The sequence below is a fragment of the Trachinotus anak genome, unplaced genomic scaffold, assembly GCF_046630095.1.
Source record: "Trachinotus anak isolate AG129_WGS33_773 ecotype Australia unplaced genomic scaffold, CSIRO_AGI_Tana_v1 ptg000033l, whole genome shotgun sequence".
NCBI classification, from domain to species: Eukaryota; Metazoa; Chordata; class Actinopteri; order Carangiformes; family Carangidae; genus Trachinotus; species Trachinotus anak.
This window is the reverse complement of record NW_027273884.1, coordinates 8,232,079-8,250,760: the sequence shown is the minus strand read 5'-3', so window position 1 is coordinate 8,250,760 and position 18,682 is coordinate 8,232,079. Positions and strand designations below refer to the sequence as shown.

General features: G+C 39.3%; 1 protein-coding gene and 1 long non-coding RNA gene across 2 annotated transcripts; one reads left to right on the top strand and one right to left on the bottom strand.

Annotated features, from left to right (window-relative positions):
* Positions 1-1,026: 1,026 nt before the first annotated feature.
* On the bottom strand, positions 1,027-8,279 carry dio2 (iodothyronine deiodinase 2). The gene is made up of 2 exons (XM_071471243.1): positions 7,789-8,279; positions 1,027-6,580 (listed from the first exon to the last, which is right to left on the bottom strand). Exons 1-2 carry the CDS (start codon positions 8,011-8,013, stop codon positions 5,990-5,992), a joined length of 816 nt encoding a protein of 271 aa, XP_071327344.1. The 5' UTR covers positions 8,014-8,279; the 3' UTR covers positions 1,027-5,989.
* Positions 7,833-17,046, top strand: LOC139614099 (uncharacterized). The gene is made up of 3 exons (XR_011686901.1): positions 7,833-7,967; positions 10,306-10,378; positions 11,557-17,046. It is a non-coding gene; the product is annotated as an uncharacterized lncRNA (long non-coding RNA).
* The last annotated feature ends 1,636 nt before the right edge of the window (positions 17,047-18,682 follow it).

Sequence of the window (18,682 nt, the reverse complement as noted above, 5' to 3'; positions counted from 1 at the left end):
ATAACTGTCAGTCAATATCTCAAGGCCCCCCAAGTATTTTGAGCCCAACCCATTGAGGGTGCCACAAAGGCCAAAACCATGCACATCAAAATATGGTGAAGAGAATTTCACCAAATTTGATGCAAATGCTCCAGGGTCAAGTATTAACCAAAATCTGATTTGCTATTGGTGAATGTGGGTTTGCCATCTTATGCATGTGCTCAACTTGCCATCAGCTGGAATTATCGACTTGAAAATTGTCACCATAATTAGAAGATCTGTGTAAAAAAAATACATGTCCACATTGTAGCTGCATAGACAAAAGGTAAAAAATTTGAAAGGCCCACCCTAACCCTGAATCATAACATATTATCATGTTATCATAGTTTCATCACCGCCTCTTCTTACAACTGGATTATGATGACTGGAGTAAGACTACAGTGTTCAGAGAGGTTTTAGTGAGGAAATTAAACAACACTGAAATAAATAAGCGAAGCAGCAAGAGGATTTTTGATAAGTGAGGGAGGCATGCCCCCTCCCATCCAGTGAAAAATTTGGCCCTTCATTTTTGCTATTATTAGGAACTTAAGATTAATTGTATGTATGGCAGCTAAAAAGATGAGGAAATTTTTAAGGTTTTTGTTTGTTTGTTTGTTTGTTTGTTTGTTTGTTCTTTCTGGATGGCAAGGTCACCTCACAGCAAGAAGGTTCTGGGTTTGAACCCCAGGCCTGGGACCTTTCTGTGTGGAGTTTGCATGTTCTCCCTGTCGGTTCCCTCTGGGTACTCCGGCTTCCACCCACAGTCCAAAGATGTGCACATCAGGTTGACTGGTTACTCTAAATTGCCCGTAGGTGTGAATGTGAGCATGAATAGTTGTTTGTCTCTATATGTCAGCCCTGCCTAGACTGGCATCCTGTCCAGAGTGTACCCCACCCTCGCCCAATGTAGCTGGGATTGGCTCCAGCCCCCCGCACGGATAAGCAGTATAGATAATGGATGGAGACATCCAACATCCCTTTGGGACATAAAGACAACATATAAAACTGTTTCAGCAGCAAACACTCGCCTTTATTTTCCACTTCATTTCTCTCCTTTGACATATTAGAAAAATATAACATTGCACTAAGCAGTAATAAAAAAAAAAGCCAGAAGATGAAACAGAAAACATAGATGACATAGATGTATCACTTATAGAAATATGAATAGTTTTAGCAGATTGACAGTGAAAGCAGATGTGATGTGTCATGTGTCATGTTGACGAGGTGCAGTTCACATCCAACCAGAGACTGAGTCAGGGACTCTTTGGTCAAAGGTTTTCATTTGCACACCTTTGTCCTTGTGACCACAACAAACCATCTGTGTCCTGCAGAACTAAAAGGCTGTCACTTCAGGGTGATGACTGATGATGACACATTCTGTTTCCATCTAAGTACCACACAAACTGACAGTTAACCTGAACATGTTCATTCAAAGGATGTTTAATGATTCCATGTCATCAAAATCTGAAAGTTTATATCTGAGCTGATGCCTACATTAAAATGTTGGTCTGGTCATAAAACTAATTTGAAAGTGAATCATACATGTTGAAACTTAGTTATAAAACATGACAGGCCACAGGTCCACTCAGTCCCTTGTAACCTAGTAACAGGCTCTGTAGGTCCTGATCTGTGTGTTTCTATGGACAGTGAACTGCAGAAAAAAATTAGGCAGGGAGGAAATTATAAAATTATTTTTTAAATTAATTTATACAACATAATTTTAAATTGATTCTCAGGATGTTCATTGCTGCTCATCAAGTCAACCATCAAGTTATTACCAGAACTGGTGCTCTCTCTCTACTTGGGCCTGCCCTGAAGTCCTTTTGGACCAGGGGCCTCTATCCTGAAGCCAGATTAGTGGGTTAATCTCCTTTTAATTCTGGTCTTAACTCAGATTCTCTGGTATCACTAAGCTGCTTTTAACTAAATCACTATGGTAACTTGGCTGGAAGAACTACAACTACCAACTACCGTCCAATCAGATCACTGGAAGAACTACAACTACCAACTACTGTCCAATTAGATCATTAGAAGAATTCATCATTCCTACAGGATATCACTATCAAGAGTTTACAATATGTGACAATATTAAAGAAAAATAGCTATTTTAAAAGATCAGTCGACTGTATGTCCACTCTGATTTTAAAGAGCTTGTAACAAATGGGAAAGTGTAACCCATTAAATAATTACATAATGACTCTGTCACTCTGGACAGGATCCTGACAGTGCTGATGCTTTTAGACACTTTATTCTATCAGTGCAGCTCACAATAACACAATAACCCTCTGATGTCTCTTATAAGAACAACAATCCACACACTGTTGATTATTTCCCATGATTACGCAACGTTCAGACAGACCTTAACAGGCATTAACGACATTTCTCTTCTTCTCTCTGCATTAGTCTGACTTTACTTTTAACTTTATTATGTTCATCACATATTCAAGTTTGTCCATCATTAGACAACAAAAATCCTCACTGTATTTTAAATACATATATAATAATCCCTGCACTTTTATTTCGCTTTAGCCTTACTTTGATGTTTGGAGATATTTCTAGTATTTATAGCTTCTTGTGCTGTTGTAGCTCTGTTATTATATTGTTCACATTTCACCTTGTTGAATCCCTCTGTTGTCACTAACCAGTTTTTCTCTTGGATATCACTGTTTTATCTTATTAAGTACATGGTTCTGATAATGTCACTCCCTGTCACATGAATGTGCTTGTAGCTAAACAGGTAACCAGCTTCATGATACCGGTAATAAAGGACGGCCAACGTTTGGCTCAGTCAATCTTGTGTCTATGTATTAGGTTTGAGTATGTGTGGTTTGTGTCTGTTTTGGATCAGGTCCAAGGTTTCTTGACCCATGAAGATGCAATGATCATTTGTTGTGAATGAAAATAGAGCTTGAGTAGATTGAAAGGGGTGTTTGTTGTTTGCAGGCCACTTTAGGTAAAAAAAAAAAATAAATACATGGTGAATGCTTTTTACAAATCGTAAACCTAACATCCCTTTGGCACCTCTCTTGTTCAACATGTAACTCCACATATAACAATAAGAAGGTTCTTTCCACTGAATGCGTCTAACATCATCAGTTGTTATCTAGCAACAATGCTGAGCACATTACAAATACCACCTCAAGAATTTAAAGCTCACTACAAATGATTCTGCAGCCACATTAGGAATGCATGTCATCTCATGAAATTCATTTAATATAATGTTGATCACCCTGCTTGACACTTTCTTCGGGCTCATCATTGAGAAACATGAAGTTATTGTAAATGCAACAGAGAAAGAGTTTGGAGAAGATTGTGGTGGTGCTCAAACCTGCCAGCTCGTAGAACATGCCTTGAAAGAGAGATAATGCCGATCTGATTTCTTTTTAATCAACATAATGAGGAAACATTCTTAATAAACTTATCTGCAAAGTTGCAAATTGTTCATTTAATATCCGCAAATCTTTTGTTTTTCATAATATGAATCTTTTGAGACAAGTCGAAATACTTTGTTAAAGCCAAGGAAAACAAACTCAACATTTAACCAGAACCACATCTTCCCTGACCTGAAGAACGGGCAGGATGAGACCCTGATGACTGGTGTCAGTCCTACACTTCATACTCCAACTATCCTCCCTGCCACCTCCATATGACGTCTATACCACACCAGACAGTACAACTTCCTAAGTTGGATAAGATGTTGCCAGCACAAGTGTTTCCTTTAGTAACATAAATATAATATCTGGGAGATAGGGTCGTGGTTAAGTTAAAAGTAAATTGATATCAGGCGGCCCGATGGTAGAGTGGTTAGGGTGCGTACCACATGAGCGGATGCTCTTAGCAAGCGAAGGCCGGTTCGACGCCCGACCGGCCCAACTCTTTCCTGCGTGTCATTCCCCCTCTCTCTGCCCCTTTCCTGTCACTCTCTACTGTCCTATCAATAAAAGCACAAAAAAAAAAAAAAGCCCAAAAATTAAATTGATATCCACACATTCCTCCTCACTGTTTGGGACATAATGTACAATTATGATTAAATGTCATGATCTCTAATGTATACATTCAGTAATTCGCTGTCTCTATGAAAAGTATTTTGAAGGTGTTTTTGTGTTTTATTGTTTTACAAAACTAACTCAAAGTAGGTTAAATGTGGCTTTTTTGACACTGACTCTATAGTGTAAAGTAAAAACAGGTCTAAAAATAAAGAATACCAAAAATGTTTTACATGAATACTGCCACCCTTTAATAGAGCACAGCTAAATAATCAGTGATGCAGCAAATTGGTTTTAGAGGTCAGATCACCTGATTTTAGTTCAAAGTCAAACACAGAGGTGTGGGGGGGTTACCAGAGAGAGACAGAGAGAAAGACTTAAAGGGGCTGTAACCACGTCCAATACTAAGTATTACAATGAGAAATAAAGCAATTAAGTTCACTGCTGGTGCCTGGTTCAAAACGGTGTCTGGTCGAGGAGGGGGGGGGAGTATCCCCTCTGTACATGCAGAGGGGATACTCTGTTTTATTTGGCAGAAGGGATGAGAGAGGCTGTTGAAGTGAATGTGCTGGCAGGAGGTAAAGTCCAGTAGTCAGCACTGCTTGGCCACGTTATTGAGAATTAATGATCTGATACCTAATCCACACAAAAATTACACAAAATGCACAAAACTACACATTTCTTTCATGTGTAGTTTTGTGCCCATGAACATGATACATAAAAAAACGTGTATGTCTTGTTACATACATCACTGACAGGAGATAAAGTTAGCCACATTCACCAGGGTAGCGCTGCACAAACATTAAAATAACCAATTATCAAGGTTTTACTTAGATTTGATGTATTTCTTGTCATTCATGCAGCATTGGAATTATGGTTAGGGTTAGAGAAAGCTCAGGTCTCTTTCAGGAGGCTAAATCTCAGTCTAAACGCTATCAACATAAAATGACCTTTCCCACTACAAAGCGTGGTACTAGCAGCATCGTGCTCTGGGGTTACCTGGTACCAGGTAACCAGGCTTAACCAGGCTGAATTTAATGCACCAAAACACAGAGAAATCCTGGAGGAAAACTTGATGCTGTCTGCAAGAAACCTGCCACTTGGGTTTGTTTGCAGGACAATACAACCAAGCATGTAGTCAAAGCTACACAGGAATAGTTTAAAAACAACAGCAGTGATGCCCTGGAGTGGCTTGGTCACAAACCACATCTCAAGCTAGTTGGGAATTTGTGGCTGGACTTGAAAACGATGGTTCGTACAACATACAACCTGACAGAGCAGTGTCCAGTGAAGCAGAACCTACAAACACCTGTCCTCCAGACTGAGGCTGTAACTCCACCAAACACTGACATAGACGTGAATTCTCACTACTCTTATACTCACAAAGGGTCTTTTTCTGTTGATCAGTGTCAAGAAGCCACATTTGATCTACTTTGATTCAGTTTTGTACACATGAAAACTCCCATGGGGTTAAATACTTTTTATAGGCAGGAAAATGAATTTTAAAAAACGGTACAGGTGTCAGATGACAACAATGGTCAGTGTCTACTGTATGAATGAACAGTTATCAAAAAGAAAGGAGGGTAGATAGGTTACAGATAAAATTAAGTTGTTGACATAGTGCATAACAACATGTGACCACAGTTAAAAAATATTAAAATATTAAAATCTCCATAAAATAATTAAAAACATTTTTATAGAATAGGAACTTGTGATTTCTTCCCTATTTTAGTGATTTGGTTTTTAATATCAATGGAAATCATGTAAAATATGATTTCAGAAGCAAAAATAGGCATAAATACAGAAACCACACACACCTTCTAATCAACCTGCTGCCTCGTTACCGTGGATCATCAGCGCAGGTTCATCTCAGTTTGAACAGACAGGTGTGTGAAAACTTGGCTTTTGCTTCACAATTTCTTTTTTCTTTTTATGCTAAAACAAATGTATTTCCCAACTGAAAAAGGGAAGTGTCCTCTGTGCAGCTACTGTTTACCATAGCTCTGCTCCAGCCACTGCCGCACATCCTTCAGATTGTAAAAAAAAGGCCCCTTACCGCCCAGGTAGGCAATCTTTCTCTTTTGTACTATGCACACCCTTTCATTGGACACACCGTAAGCCACATTAGCATTGTTGTCCATGCAGTCAGCCACCAGCTGACACTGTGGTGGCAGGGAGAAGTGCTCAATGAGTTTGCGTGCTGCTCCCAGCCGCTCCTCCAGGTTCTGATGCTTCCGTACATTGAAAGAGTAAGAGCTCATGGGAGGCGCCACCCAGCCATCAGATGGGTGAGCCTCATCGATGTACACCAACAGGAAATCAGCCACATTGCTGAAGTCCTCCACCAACTGTCGGAAAGCTGGCAGGTGACTGATGAAGGGGGGTCAAGTGGCTGAGCCAAAGTTGACCACCAGAGGGCGATCTGATGTCTCAAAATCCAGAAGGCGGCACTCATCCCCATTTCGGATCCTGGCACCAGTCGACACATTGGTCATATTACTGATACTGCTGCTACACCAAGGGCCGTCAGGCACTTTCACTACTTTGGAGTTGGGTGCATCACAGCCAAGTTTCACCTAAGGGATAAAAAGAGTCAATAATGTTCACACATCAAGAAGATACACAGTGTTTTCCTTTTACCCACTGTGTTTCATAGTTGTCATACTGTAAAGCCGGGTGGACTCCTGAATTCATTCTCTCTTGTTAAAGATTTATGTTCAGCTCATCAGTTTATTTTCCAGCCTACTTACATACACTTGTTCACAATAGAATATTCAGCTATACAAATACTAGACTAATTATAAGAAGACAAATGTAGTAGCACATTACTCCGGTTTACAGATACAATGATACATCTGGTAGTCCCATCGCGATGAAATCCAATATTAACTCTAATACAGTCGACTGTGTCACCATCACTTGGTAATCAACTACTGCAACAAAGACCAGTGAATAATAGAATAACAGATGTTTTTTTTTCTCTTCTTCCCAACAAGTGACAGTGTGTGAATGCAACATTCAGCTGGGATGTAAATGAGTTCATGAAACTTCATGAGCTAATTAGAATCACAGAGGATCATAAAGGTCATTCCTGTCCTCACAGGTACAATTAACAGAGAGGAGGTAAAAATGTCAGTCAAGCACAGGCTGTAAACAGCCACACATCCAACCTGAATGGAGGCGAAGAAGAAGGATGAACATTTTAATGAGAGTACATCTCCTTTTACATAAACAATAAAATTAATTTACTGACAGCTTCACATTGATTAAACTCAACAAACACAAATTTGAAACATTAACATCAATAAATAAACATCTGTCATACAACTGACATTTTCTTCAAAATCAATGCAAGTAAATGTTAACCTGCAGTTATGATACAGTATTTTACACTGTAATACTGCTGACAGAGTAATACTCTTACAAGCAGCTAAACTGAGGGTTGACAATTAACCAACCTTAGTGTAACTAATCTTTTACCAGTAAGATACACTTTCTGTGATATGGTGTAAAAACATGATGAAGAGGAAAAAGAATCCAGAACAAAGTGTACAGCTGTGATTTTATCGGTTGGTTGACATTTAACTAATTAACTAACTATGAGAAACAAACATGAATCAAAACACCTATGAACTCAGCTGCATCAGTACACAAACAAACAAAAAAAACATCCTTCTCCGTCACTAAAAACAGAAACTGGCCCTGATACTTCATCAGAGGTCGACAGGTGGGACTTAAGTTAAGTTTAAGCACCATTAAATGGACACGGGATCATTAGTTTTACCTGCTTGTAGGCGTCTAGAAGGAAGCTGTTCCAGATGGAGCGGAGCCCCGCTGAGGTCAACATACGGCGCCACTCTCCGGAGCCGGCGGACCTGGAGCTGCTGAGCAGCGACACAACGCGCTTCAGAAGCACCACGGAGTCGTACAGGGCCAGGAACAGACAGTTAGAAAAGAAACCAGGTAGTATCTGAAGTGTCACGAGCAGATCCTCACTCGCCATTCCCATTTTCCCTTTCTGCCTTTATATGGCGGCGGGAGAATTATTTCAGACTGCCCTTCATTACGCACAAGACTGCGCAGGACTCAGCTGCTCCGCTCATAGTGTCTGCTCCTTTGACTGAACCAGACTCAGGTGTACCAGGTAGACGTTGTCTGTTGCGTTACCCTCCGGGTGTCAATCACTCCACTTAAAAGGACGAACATTGTACTTCATATCAAACCTCCCGGCTTATCTTGGCAGCAAGATTCTGACGTCAGAGGTAGCGCAGACCCCGTGTCCCCTCCTTCCTTTTTCCTCTCCTCCCTCAGCTCTGTTCACAGCTAGGCCTTTTGCCCTCTTGTGTTTTCTCCGTTTCGAATGCAGCTACTGTCAAATTTATAATGAAATTAATACAAAGTCATGAAGCCATGTGTAATTTAACAAAGTACAGATTCATAAATTTATATTTTATGATATTTTACAGGTGTCCACTCCATTTTAAGCTCTAATTATTGTTTAAATATATTTGAAACAATATTTTCCTTGACCCTGATCATGTCACAGATGCCAATTAATTCCTGATGTTACTGTGCTGCCTGTATTTCTGAGTAAAAACTGTAGAGTTGATCATAAAAAAATCTAGGAATCCGATTGCCTTGAAACAACTAAGAAAATATAACTATTAGTTCTAAGTTATGTTGACTCAATATCCACTTGTTAAGTTTACTTTAATTTAGTTGTGTGTATTTCATTTTATGAAGTTGTTCCAACTTAAAAATGTCAACTAAAATTAACTTGCTCTTTTCAAGTGTTAGCAACTTAAGTAAAACAAGTTAGTCTGACTTAAGTGAACAGTTGACTTTACTCAGTATAATTTAGGAAACTGAACTTAAATAAAATCAAGTTAGCACAACAAAGAATGATTAGTTCCTACTAGTGTTGTGTTGTCAGGACAAAAAAGACAAGCAGTGTTTGAGCAATTAAAGCTAAAAACAGACATCAATCATAATGATACTGAAGTGAAGTGATATCTCTCCTCACATCTGACCTCAGAACAGCTTTCTGTCCCATCAAAGATATGATGCCTATTTGCATTCATCATGTAATTTACTGCCCTCTGGTGGTGCCAGCAGGGTATTGTTTCTGAAGCTACTTTGACTTCCAGCTGTTGTATTTGTCATTTCTGTCATTTTCGTGGGTGTGGCCGTGTCCTGTTAACAAAGACTGGAGCTGTAAGCAGAGAGGATAGCAGTTTAATGTGGAGGTTTGATCATTGAGGATAATCCTGCGTATTTGACTGGTGATTAGCTACAGCTAAAGTGAGCTTGGTAAACTGTCCGTGACTCAGCTTCTCCTGTAATGAGATCAGTTATGATATTACAGCATCATAAACATGTGCAGTCCCGAGTTAAAATTAAACCTGCGCAATCATTGTTAAGAGGCAGCAGCAAGGGAGAGAGAGAGAGAGAGAGAGAGAGAGAGAGAGAGAGAGAGAGAGAAGTGAGGCGGTGACCAGAACAGAGAGTTAGCTTGTTAGTTAGCAGTTAGCAGCTGTGAACATAGCAATGTAATGTTTGTTCACTCTAGGTTTGTCGGTAAATAAAAGCTTCAACTCCTCAAGACTGAAGTTCCCGCATCTCTGAGCTTCAACTAGATGTCCAGACGATGAGCCAGGAAGATTAACAATACAGGATTATACATTGTCACTGTGTCATTGTCAGATAATAGTAAATATTTTGAAGAATAATATAGAAGTGAATTTGAGATATTTTTCCTCTATACTGCACATTTGATCAGTTTAGTGTCAGTTCAGAAGAATAATCCTAAAACTTGTTCAGACATGAAGGAGAAAGATGAAGATGTCCAGACAGAGAGCAGCAAGATGGAGTAGAGAGACTTTCAGCACAGGAATGACAGACAGCACAAAACAATGGCACAGGACAGGACCTGAGTTTAAGAGTCATTTATACTGATAGTGTTTTGGTTTTTTTTTTTTTGGCTGTCTGTAAAAGTCACCACACACGTTTATTACTCTGTTGATAATGTGTCCTTAAAATAACACTGAAACACTGAGCCACTGACTTCAGACCAGGTTTGTGTAGGTCAAGGATAACAAAGCACCAACAACGCTCCAGACCACACCTCATTTTAAGACCAACTCACCCATGAGTGCTCAGATGGGCACGTGTATTTGCTATTTAAACAACTTGAGTGGAAAATGAAAACTGCATCAGTCTTAAACTAACAAAGACACTTTGCTTTGTGCTGCTTTGTGCTGAATGTAAGACTGGGCCCTTTCTTTCTGTTACAACTTTTCAGAGAAGAAAATGGAACAGCAACAATGCTTGCAGTGTGGAGCCGCAGCAGCTCAGAGAGGTATCATCACACACAGGTGAAGTATGCAGTGTGACCTAGGTGTGAGGTCCATCAACTAATTTCTCCTTGTATTATTATTGCTGTTCAAGTTTCATGTTGGCTCACCTGTTGCATACTGATTTCGAGTCCAAACCCTGGCCGTTTGCCACCAGGAAGTGTCCCAGTGCTCCTGACAATTTAAAATGTCCTCGGACTAAACATTACTGTGTTACATTTTTAAAACGGGGATGAGGAGGAGTAAAAGATGATGATGATGATCACATGATAAAACTCAAAGAGAATCTTTAGGTTAACAGGTGTATATGTCTATGTATGTACATACTGTTACAGGTGAGAACCACAATGAAAGCAACCAATAAATTCTAGCATCACATTAAAAGGTCTTCAGTTGTATGAACAGATAATCTATTACAAGAAACAGGAAATATAATGTTTCCATGGATAATTATCAGTGAATTATCGTGATACTGAAGAAATCTTAACAAAGATCTGGAGTGTTCCACTTCCTGTCTCGGTTCACACACACAGTAAGTCACACTGTGTCTGTGTGTGTGAACTGAGCTGAACTGAAACTTATTTTCCAAAATACCATATTGAAAAAAAACATGTTCAAGCTGACACAACTCAGTATTACACATCACAGTAGGAACAAGTGTCAGATGCTATTATTGTCCTGACTGACCTATTTAATGAGATTGATGCCCAGTCGTGTCAGTAATTCAATCAGTAATTCAGCTGCATCTTATCGGTAGACTGCATAGGAAATAGCCTCTGATTGTATGAAAACAGATATGTTCTGCAGTTCACTAGTCAATATAATCTTGTGTGATAGTATGTGAAATGTAACTTTTTACAACTGAGTTGATAAATGGTCAGTTGCAGCTGATACTGTGGGCACCATCTGTCCTAATTCTTCATAGCTGTATGTATTTGTACACACATGCAGGTATGATCTCTCCCCGGATCAGATAATGAGAAGCAGGCATGTCACTGACATCGATCTCTTGATGACTGGGGTTCAGTACTTGTACAATGAGACTGGGTGACACCGTTTCTGATGAACACCTCATAAGGACCATTGTTGCTCAGAATCCAAATGCTGGTGTTACACTTGTCCAAGTTGATTAATCCCCACTGATTACACTACTACAGCAATTGCATCAATGATAAAGATAACATATCTATAATCTACAGGAAGCCTTCTCATCCTGCAGCAGGACTTGCTGTACAAAGATGACGTGTGAGAGAACACTGACCCTGTAGGCACAATGACCTGAAGAAGACACGTCATCAGCAGAAGAGCGAACAACGTTAGAGGGTACAATACTTTCTGATGAGTTACAGGCCTTAATATAAAATCACCTTAGTCTTGGTTTTCATGGAGCATTTTGTAATTTGCATTAGTTAACCTATAGAATAGAACAATTTATGTGAATACAAATGTAAACCTAACTGGTGTCAAATTGAAATTGACTTCTAAACTGTATTAGCTTGTCATGCTATGTCATGTTCAGATTCAGCCTGGACACAGAGACTATAGTGGAAGGTGTCAGTTTTGTGTAACATTGTTGGTATGATTTCAAAATGACATCCACAGCTCTTTTCTCTGTTTTTGCTGCAAGATGCATCATGTGTGAAAAATAGTTGAGATGCCAAACTTCTAGATTCTGCAACATGAGCAATGTGCATCTCAGGCAGGCAGTGTGTCACTCTTATCCGTCAACATGGGCGCCGAAATGAAAACCAAGACCTTTCGTAGCTGCCACACACCCACAACACATCCAGTGTTTCTCCAGCATGAGGGTCAAATCAAACATGCTACTCAGTTGCATTATGGGAGATGGAAGATCCCATGCATGTCTAATGCAAGGGACTAAAAATCTGAATCTGCTGCTATTTTGACCATTGTTTTTTATGTGTTTGTCAAAGTTTCCTGGTAATGGAAATGATATGGATGCAGACATCCTGTGGTCTCCCTCAGTGGAAAAAAAGTTTCTAATTTATGAGGATTTTGCCCTCAAGACTGTTGTACTCTGCAAATATTTTGTTGCCTTGAGATCGAGCCAGGCTTAATTGTTAGCATACAATCAGCCACTGCCATCAAACTTTATGATTTGCCACTATTGAACATTGCAGGCTGTTTGCTTACTGTTGTTTACTGTTGTTAACCATATAATTAAACCAATTAAAAAAAAAAATTGTGTTCAAATATACAGTCCAGACCGTGAGAATTGTCTCTTTGTTGTTTCATGTCATGCACAGAAGAGCTCAGATGTGGTTCACTGTCACTTGAAAGTTTCTATTTAGATTAAGGTGGAGGTTATAATACCACAGAATAGTCACCACAGAACATACAAAGCATTTGTTGATGAACCTCAGACAGTCACTGACCGCAAAGGATTTCCCATAAAATATTAAATCTGAAGATTTTGTTTGACTTCATGTGTATCTGTCCAATAATCTTTGAACCCCTAAATTTTGGGCACTAAGTATTGAAAGGGCTCTATCTCCCACACAGTTCTTCTTCTGTGCTGATTCAAACTTACTCAAATTAAAGCTGAGACTTGGCATTTTAATGTAGTAACTATTATTTTATAAAAATTAGTAAAAAGTAATTAGTAAAAAGTAATGAAGCACACAGTCTGTTCAAATATTTACGATCTGAACTGTACCTATCATGCCATTTTTTCTTTGTTATTTATATATAAACTCAAAGTAGCTATTTGTAAGTTTTGCTTATGCTACATAGCTAACGTTAGCATTAACAGCTGTTTAGCTATCAGTCTAGTGGAAACACTGCAGGTATCAAACTCAATTCCTTTACTTGCCAAGAGCTGTCTCCAGTGGTGGAATGCAAGCTTTTTGTTTTGCTTTAATTTCTATCACTTCTTTTCTTCTATTGAAGTTAGCATGCTGCAGTTAGCCCATCTTGTCACTTTCTGATAGCGAGTCACTGGAATTACAGTCTGTCATGAGGAAGTAGCTGCTCAGAGGATGTGTTATAACCTCATGTCTTGTAAAAACAACAATGGCTGAAGGTCTCGGCAAGACTGGTAAGAAAACAGCTGTCAATGCTAATGCTGGCTATATAGCAATAGCACAGTGTACAAACGGCTCCTTTACGGTTCACATTTACAAAGACAGTTCATATTCCACCTAAGACACTTGCCCAGAAGAATTTAAGAAATATACACATTATGTCTTTCCACCATCGTATTAGATCACTATCATAAAATCCTGCCTGTAGCTTGTTCTTAAATTTGCCGCATATCAAAGATGAAAATCCTTTTATTCTTCGCCAACTTTCCATTCCAGGTATGGCTCAACTTCTCAGTATGTCATATATTCTGTGAATGGATTAACTGGAATGTTCCACAGCACATGCCTCCATATGAATGCCAGATGTGTACTCAGTAAACATGCCATATCAATCTAAAAACAGACACTGAGAGACTGATTGTGCTGTTGTATCAGTTACCATCACCAAGAAAGCTAGCACCATGTGCCAACATTTTAACATACTTTTGTGCACCACAGATATTGTGAAAACAAAAATCAAATTTGTGACACTAAGTAATGGATTATGGAAAATAAGGTCTTAATACTGAGAAACACAAACTCAATGCTACACATATAAAAACTAAAACTAAAAGGACAGAGGATTGTGGTGCTGTATCAATAAACATTTATCTACCTTCATCTGTACAGTAAATCTTGAGTGTGTGTAATTTTACTTATCTCTAAATGTCAGTGATTAGAAAAATGTTTTACCAATAGTGTGAACTGGAAAACAATATGTTGATAGTTTCACACTGTACATAATTTGCTTTAGTGTTTACACTAAATTTACAAAATGACCAAAAACAAAGAACTAAGTTGTCTAACTACTACTTCAAGAGGGGATCATTTAAAGTCCATTATTAACTGATTCCTACACATTTACTAATGGGGTGCAACAGACTGGCCTTTATTTCAAGAGCCATGGGCAACATGCAGGATTTGTTGACAGAGTGAGATTATGCAATGTTAGGTGAAGTTATCCTTGAACACAGACATGTGTTGATTCAACTCTAATCAAATTTTTGAGGTTGTATTAACACTTAACTTTGAACTAAAATGAGTTCAGTTATATTAAAAATATAATTTAATCAGAATACCTTTAAATGATAATGTAGTTTAACCAAACCAAACCCTTATGTGCTCATTGCAGGGCCATTTTACTAAATGGAAAATCACATGTTGCATTTCTGTTGTTTTGTCCACTGCCCAACAGGATACTATGTGGGTCGAGGGACAGAGTGTGTATAGGGGATTTTACTTGGAAGAGAAGGAATCAATACATGTGACACAGTGTGCTGAACTCTATTACCACCCCTATCACCCTAACCATCGACTGGGCAAATATGTAACAATGAGTAAGTCTGTGCAGATGGCATAACCTTATATAATATTACGAAAGAGTTGGGTTGGTTTTTAAGAGTTCATCCATGTAATGTCTGCAGTGTGTTTGGCTAGAGTTTGACCTTCATGGTGGTTTGGCTGTCAGAAATTTCACAGCATTGTTATATAAACCTATATAGGGAGTGTCACTTGACTGGGGTTACCTCCAGCACACACAGTTAGGTGAAAGCATTTACAATATATTAAAGCTAAACTCTACAACTTTTAAACATAGAAAAAGTACATTCTTTTTCATACAATGATAATGTTAGATTCTAAACAAAAAAGGGGGTATCAGGGTTGAGAACAAGCCTTGGTCCAACATTAAGACAATGGGAAAAAAAGTAACAGATGGGTGTACAAACAGATATGGAAATAGCGTCTGCTTTACATAACACAACATTGGCATCTGCTGTGCTTTGGTTAGTACACCGAAGAGGCAATTTGTGGGGATTACATTCTTATGTTCCTCTGTTATTTCTATGATTCAGAAGAGTGGTTCACAAAATAAACTGGTATTAGACTAACTAGACTTAGACTAACACTACACATCATGTGACAAATAATAGTAATAGTAACTGTACATAACTGCCACATGAATCAATAAGTAAATAAATCTGAGTGTTTAACGTAGTAGACAGGCATCCATCATGACGGTTTCCCTGTGAAATGGGACAGAGCTGGTGGCACATCCAGCTGCAGACAAGCTAGGGCCACATGGATGACACCCTGATAGAGCCCCTGTGTCATCCAGTGAATTTTGGGCTGAGAAGGGAGAACCCAGTTTTGAGACATGGAACAACCCTTTCCTCCTCATCACTGTGAAAGAGGGTGGCTGAGGCCATCACTTAGATATCTTCCTTTGGGGATAACTCAGGTAAGGATGGAACAGTTGTGTCAGCATCCTCCATCTGAACACAATGGTGGAGGGTCAGGGCAAGAGATCTCATCTGGGCCAGCCCAGCTGATATCTTCTTCACCTGATTTAGCCCTCAGATTTAGCCCTCTTTCTGGAGGGGGCAACTGCGGCAGCCTCACTCGTTCATGCCTGAGACAGGTAGGTTGAGCTGGGGGCAACTGATCTGTGGAGAGAAGACTCTCTTCACTGAGTAATTGCTCCATCTTGGCCAGCCTGGCATCCCCCGCTTATGTTTCCTCATGTTCCTTGGTTTTGCCAGTTTTTGGATTACCTCACTTCAGATTCTTCGTTTTTTTCATTCTGCACCAGTTTGTTGTAAGTTTTTGGACTTAGTTGCAGTTATTAAGGAACCCCTATTTGCATTTACTTGCTTTTGTTTCAAGTTTGTCTGCACTTGGGTCATGAAGATACTCATATTATAAGAACCTGTTGGACCTGGATTTAGAGATGATGCCATGTGCTGAGACTGTAGCATTTACTTTGGGCGGTACAGTGGCCTACACTGGCCCCAACAAACTCAAAATGGAGGATGAGACCGCATTGTCTTTTGTTCCATAGACAAAACAAAGGTAAGATGGTCCCCTTCCTCTCTTCTTCACCCCAGCTGCAGGGGCAGCAAAGGCTCATTTCACCTTCTCTTCACCATTGCTGTGGGGGCAGCAGGAAGGAACTCAATAGCTCTCTCTTCACTGCACCCGGGAAAAGAGTAGAACTACTGCTACCAGGAACAGATCTTCTCTGCAGCATTGGCAGAGGCCAATGAGGACAACTGAACCTTTTCTGAACGGCAGTGGTGCAAGAGCCTGCCTATGAATAACACTAAAGACGTTTAATTTGGCGCCAACGGCTCCAACACAAAGACTGCCAGCTGATCATTTTTACAAGCCAACTCATACAAATAAATACAAATACAAGAACAGGTCTTACATTGTTTAGATCGGTCACTCTCTCTCTTCTGTACTTTAAACCTCTATACTGTACATGGCAAAACATCAGTGAACTGCCCCAAAATGCAACCATCAAAATGCATATTAACATATTAGACCAGCATTGTAGTTTTTAATCACTGAACCCTGACATTTGCATTGTTACTGTCATATCAGTCTCCCTCTAACCAACAGTGCTGAAGCATAACATGCAAAATACAACACTGCATTAGTAAACTAAATATTAATAAATTTTCTCCTAAATATTAAGTTACTCTGGTGTAATTTATAACTACTTGAAAATCAATTAAAACAACATACAAGACCTTACAACATGTAAACTTAGACTCTGACCATCATGACTGTTGGTGCCAGATGGGCTGATTGGAGTATTTCTGAAACTTCTGATCTCCTGGAATTTCTATGGACAAAAAATCTTTTGTCTGATAAGAGGTTAGGAGCAAATGGCCAGACTAGTTGAAGCTAGTATAGAGGCAACAGTAACTCAGAAAACCACTCTTTACAATTGTTGTAAGCAGAAAAAACATTTGAGAATGTACAACATGTCAAACTTTGAGCTGGACTACAACATCAAAGGACAAAGTCAGGTTCTATTCCTGTTAGCCAGGAACAGAAATCTGAGGCTGCAGTGGACACAGGCTCACCAGACAGCAGAAGGCAGAAAAAAGTAGCTTGGTCTGATGACTCTTAATTTCTGCTGAGGCAGCGGATGGCAGGGTCAGAGTTTGAATCCATGGACCCAACCTGCCTTGTGTCAACAGTCCAGGTTGGCGGTGGTGGTGTAATGGTGTGGGGGATGATTTCTTGAATGATTTAATATCAATCAATCACTGTCTGAATGTCATAGTCTGAGTATTGTTGCTGACCACATTCATATGTTGCATTTTTTGTCTTAATGACCACTTAAAGAGCTTTACATTGTCATGTAAAGCTCTTTAAGTGGTCATTAAGATCACATTCACACAGTGCTTGTTCTGTACATAGCCCTTCTGCAACACACAGACTCTCACACTGATGGTGGTCATCTGGGGCAATTTGCGGTTGAGTGTCTCGCCCAAGGACCCTTCAGTATGCAGACTACAGGAGCCAGAGTTCAAACCACCAACCTTGTGATTAATGGATGACCTGCTCTATCGCCTGAGCCGCAGCCCCCCACCAATACATTTTGGTTCATTTTAGTACTTGACATGAATGACATTATTTCATCTGTCACATATGAACACAAGAAGACACATATGCTAGCACAAAGACAAACAGACCCAGATGGTCACCATTATGTTGGCACAGAGGGCATGAGCCAGGGGCAAAGTCTTATTTTTATCCTGCTCCTCCCCCTTCAGACAAGGGATTAGCAGAGGTCATTCTAACCAGTCTAGACACACAGACACTGAATGGCTGCCAGCACAAATGCTAAAAGTAAGAGGCTAGTCAAAAAAAAAGACCTCGTCTACAGTTCAAAAGAGCATGACAGACCTTTTAATTAAGAGACTCCCCTCATAAATATGACCACAAATATGGAATTCCCAGGAATGTTTTATTAGATAATGTAAATGTCAAAACATATTTGGTTATGATTCATATAAACACCTCTTTTCTAATAGTGGCACTGAAGATTCCACACTATTTTTAAGTGAATTTCTTTGCAAGTGTATTTGCAGCCACAGCAAGCGCTGAAAAATTACTGCACAGGGGGAATGTTCTAGAAATTATTTTTCATTTCTGTTATCAAACAATAAAAAAAGTTACAATGGAGACTGTTTTGGGGTTTCCAAGATTCACTAGTCCTTTTAGATTAAAATCATCCTCTGTCAACCAGGTAAATGATTAATTCATTGATTTCATCAGCAGAACATGAACACTAGGAGTATGGAGTATGGTTAAATGCAACCATTATGTAATAAATATAAATGAGCAAATATATATAGACATAGGGTCAGTGTTGTTTTTTTTTTAGAATGTACTGTCCAACAAGCAACTTTCCCAACCTCACTTATTTGGTATCATTTAAAGCACT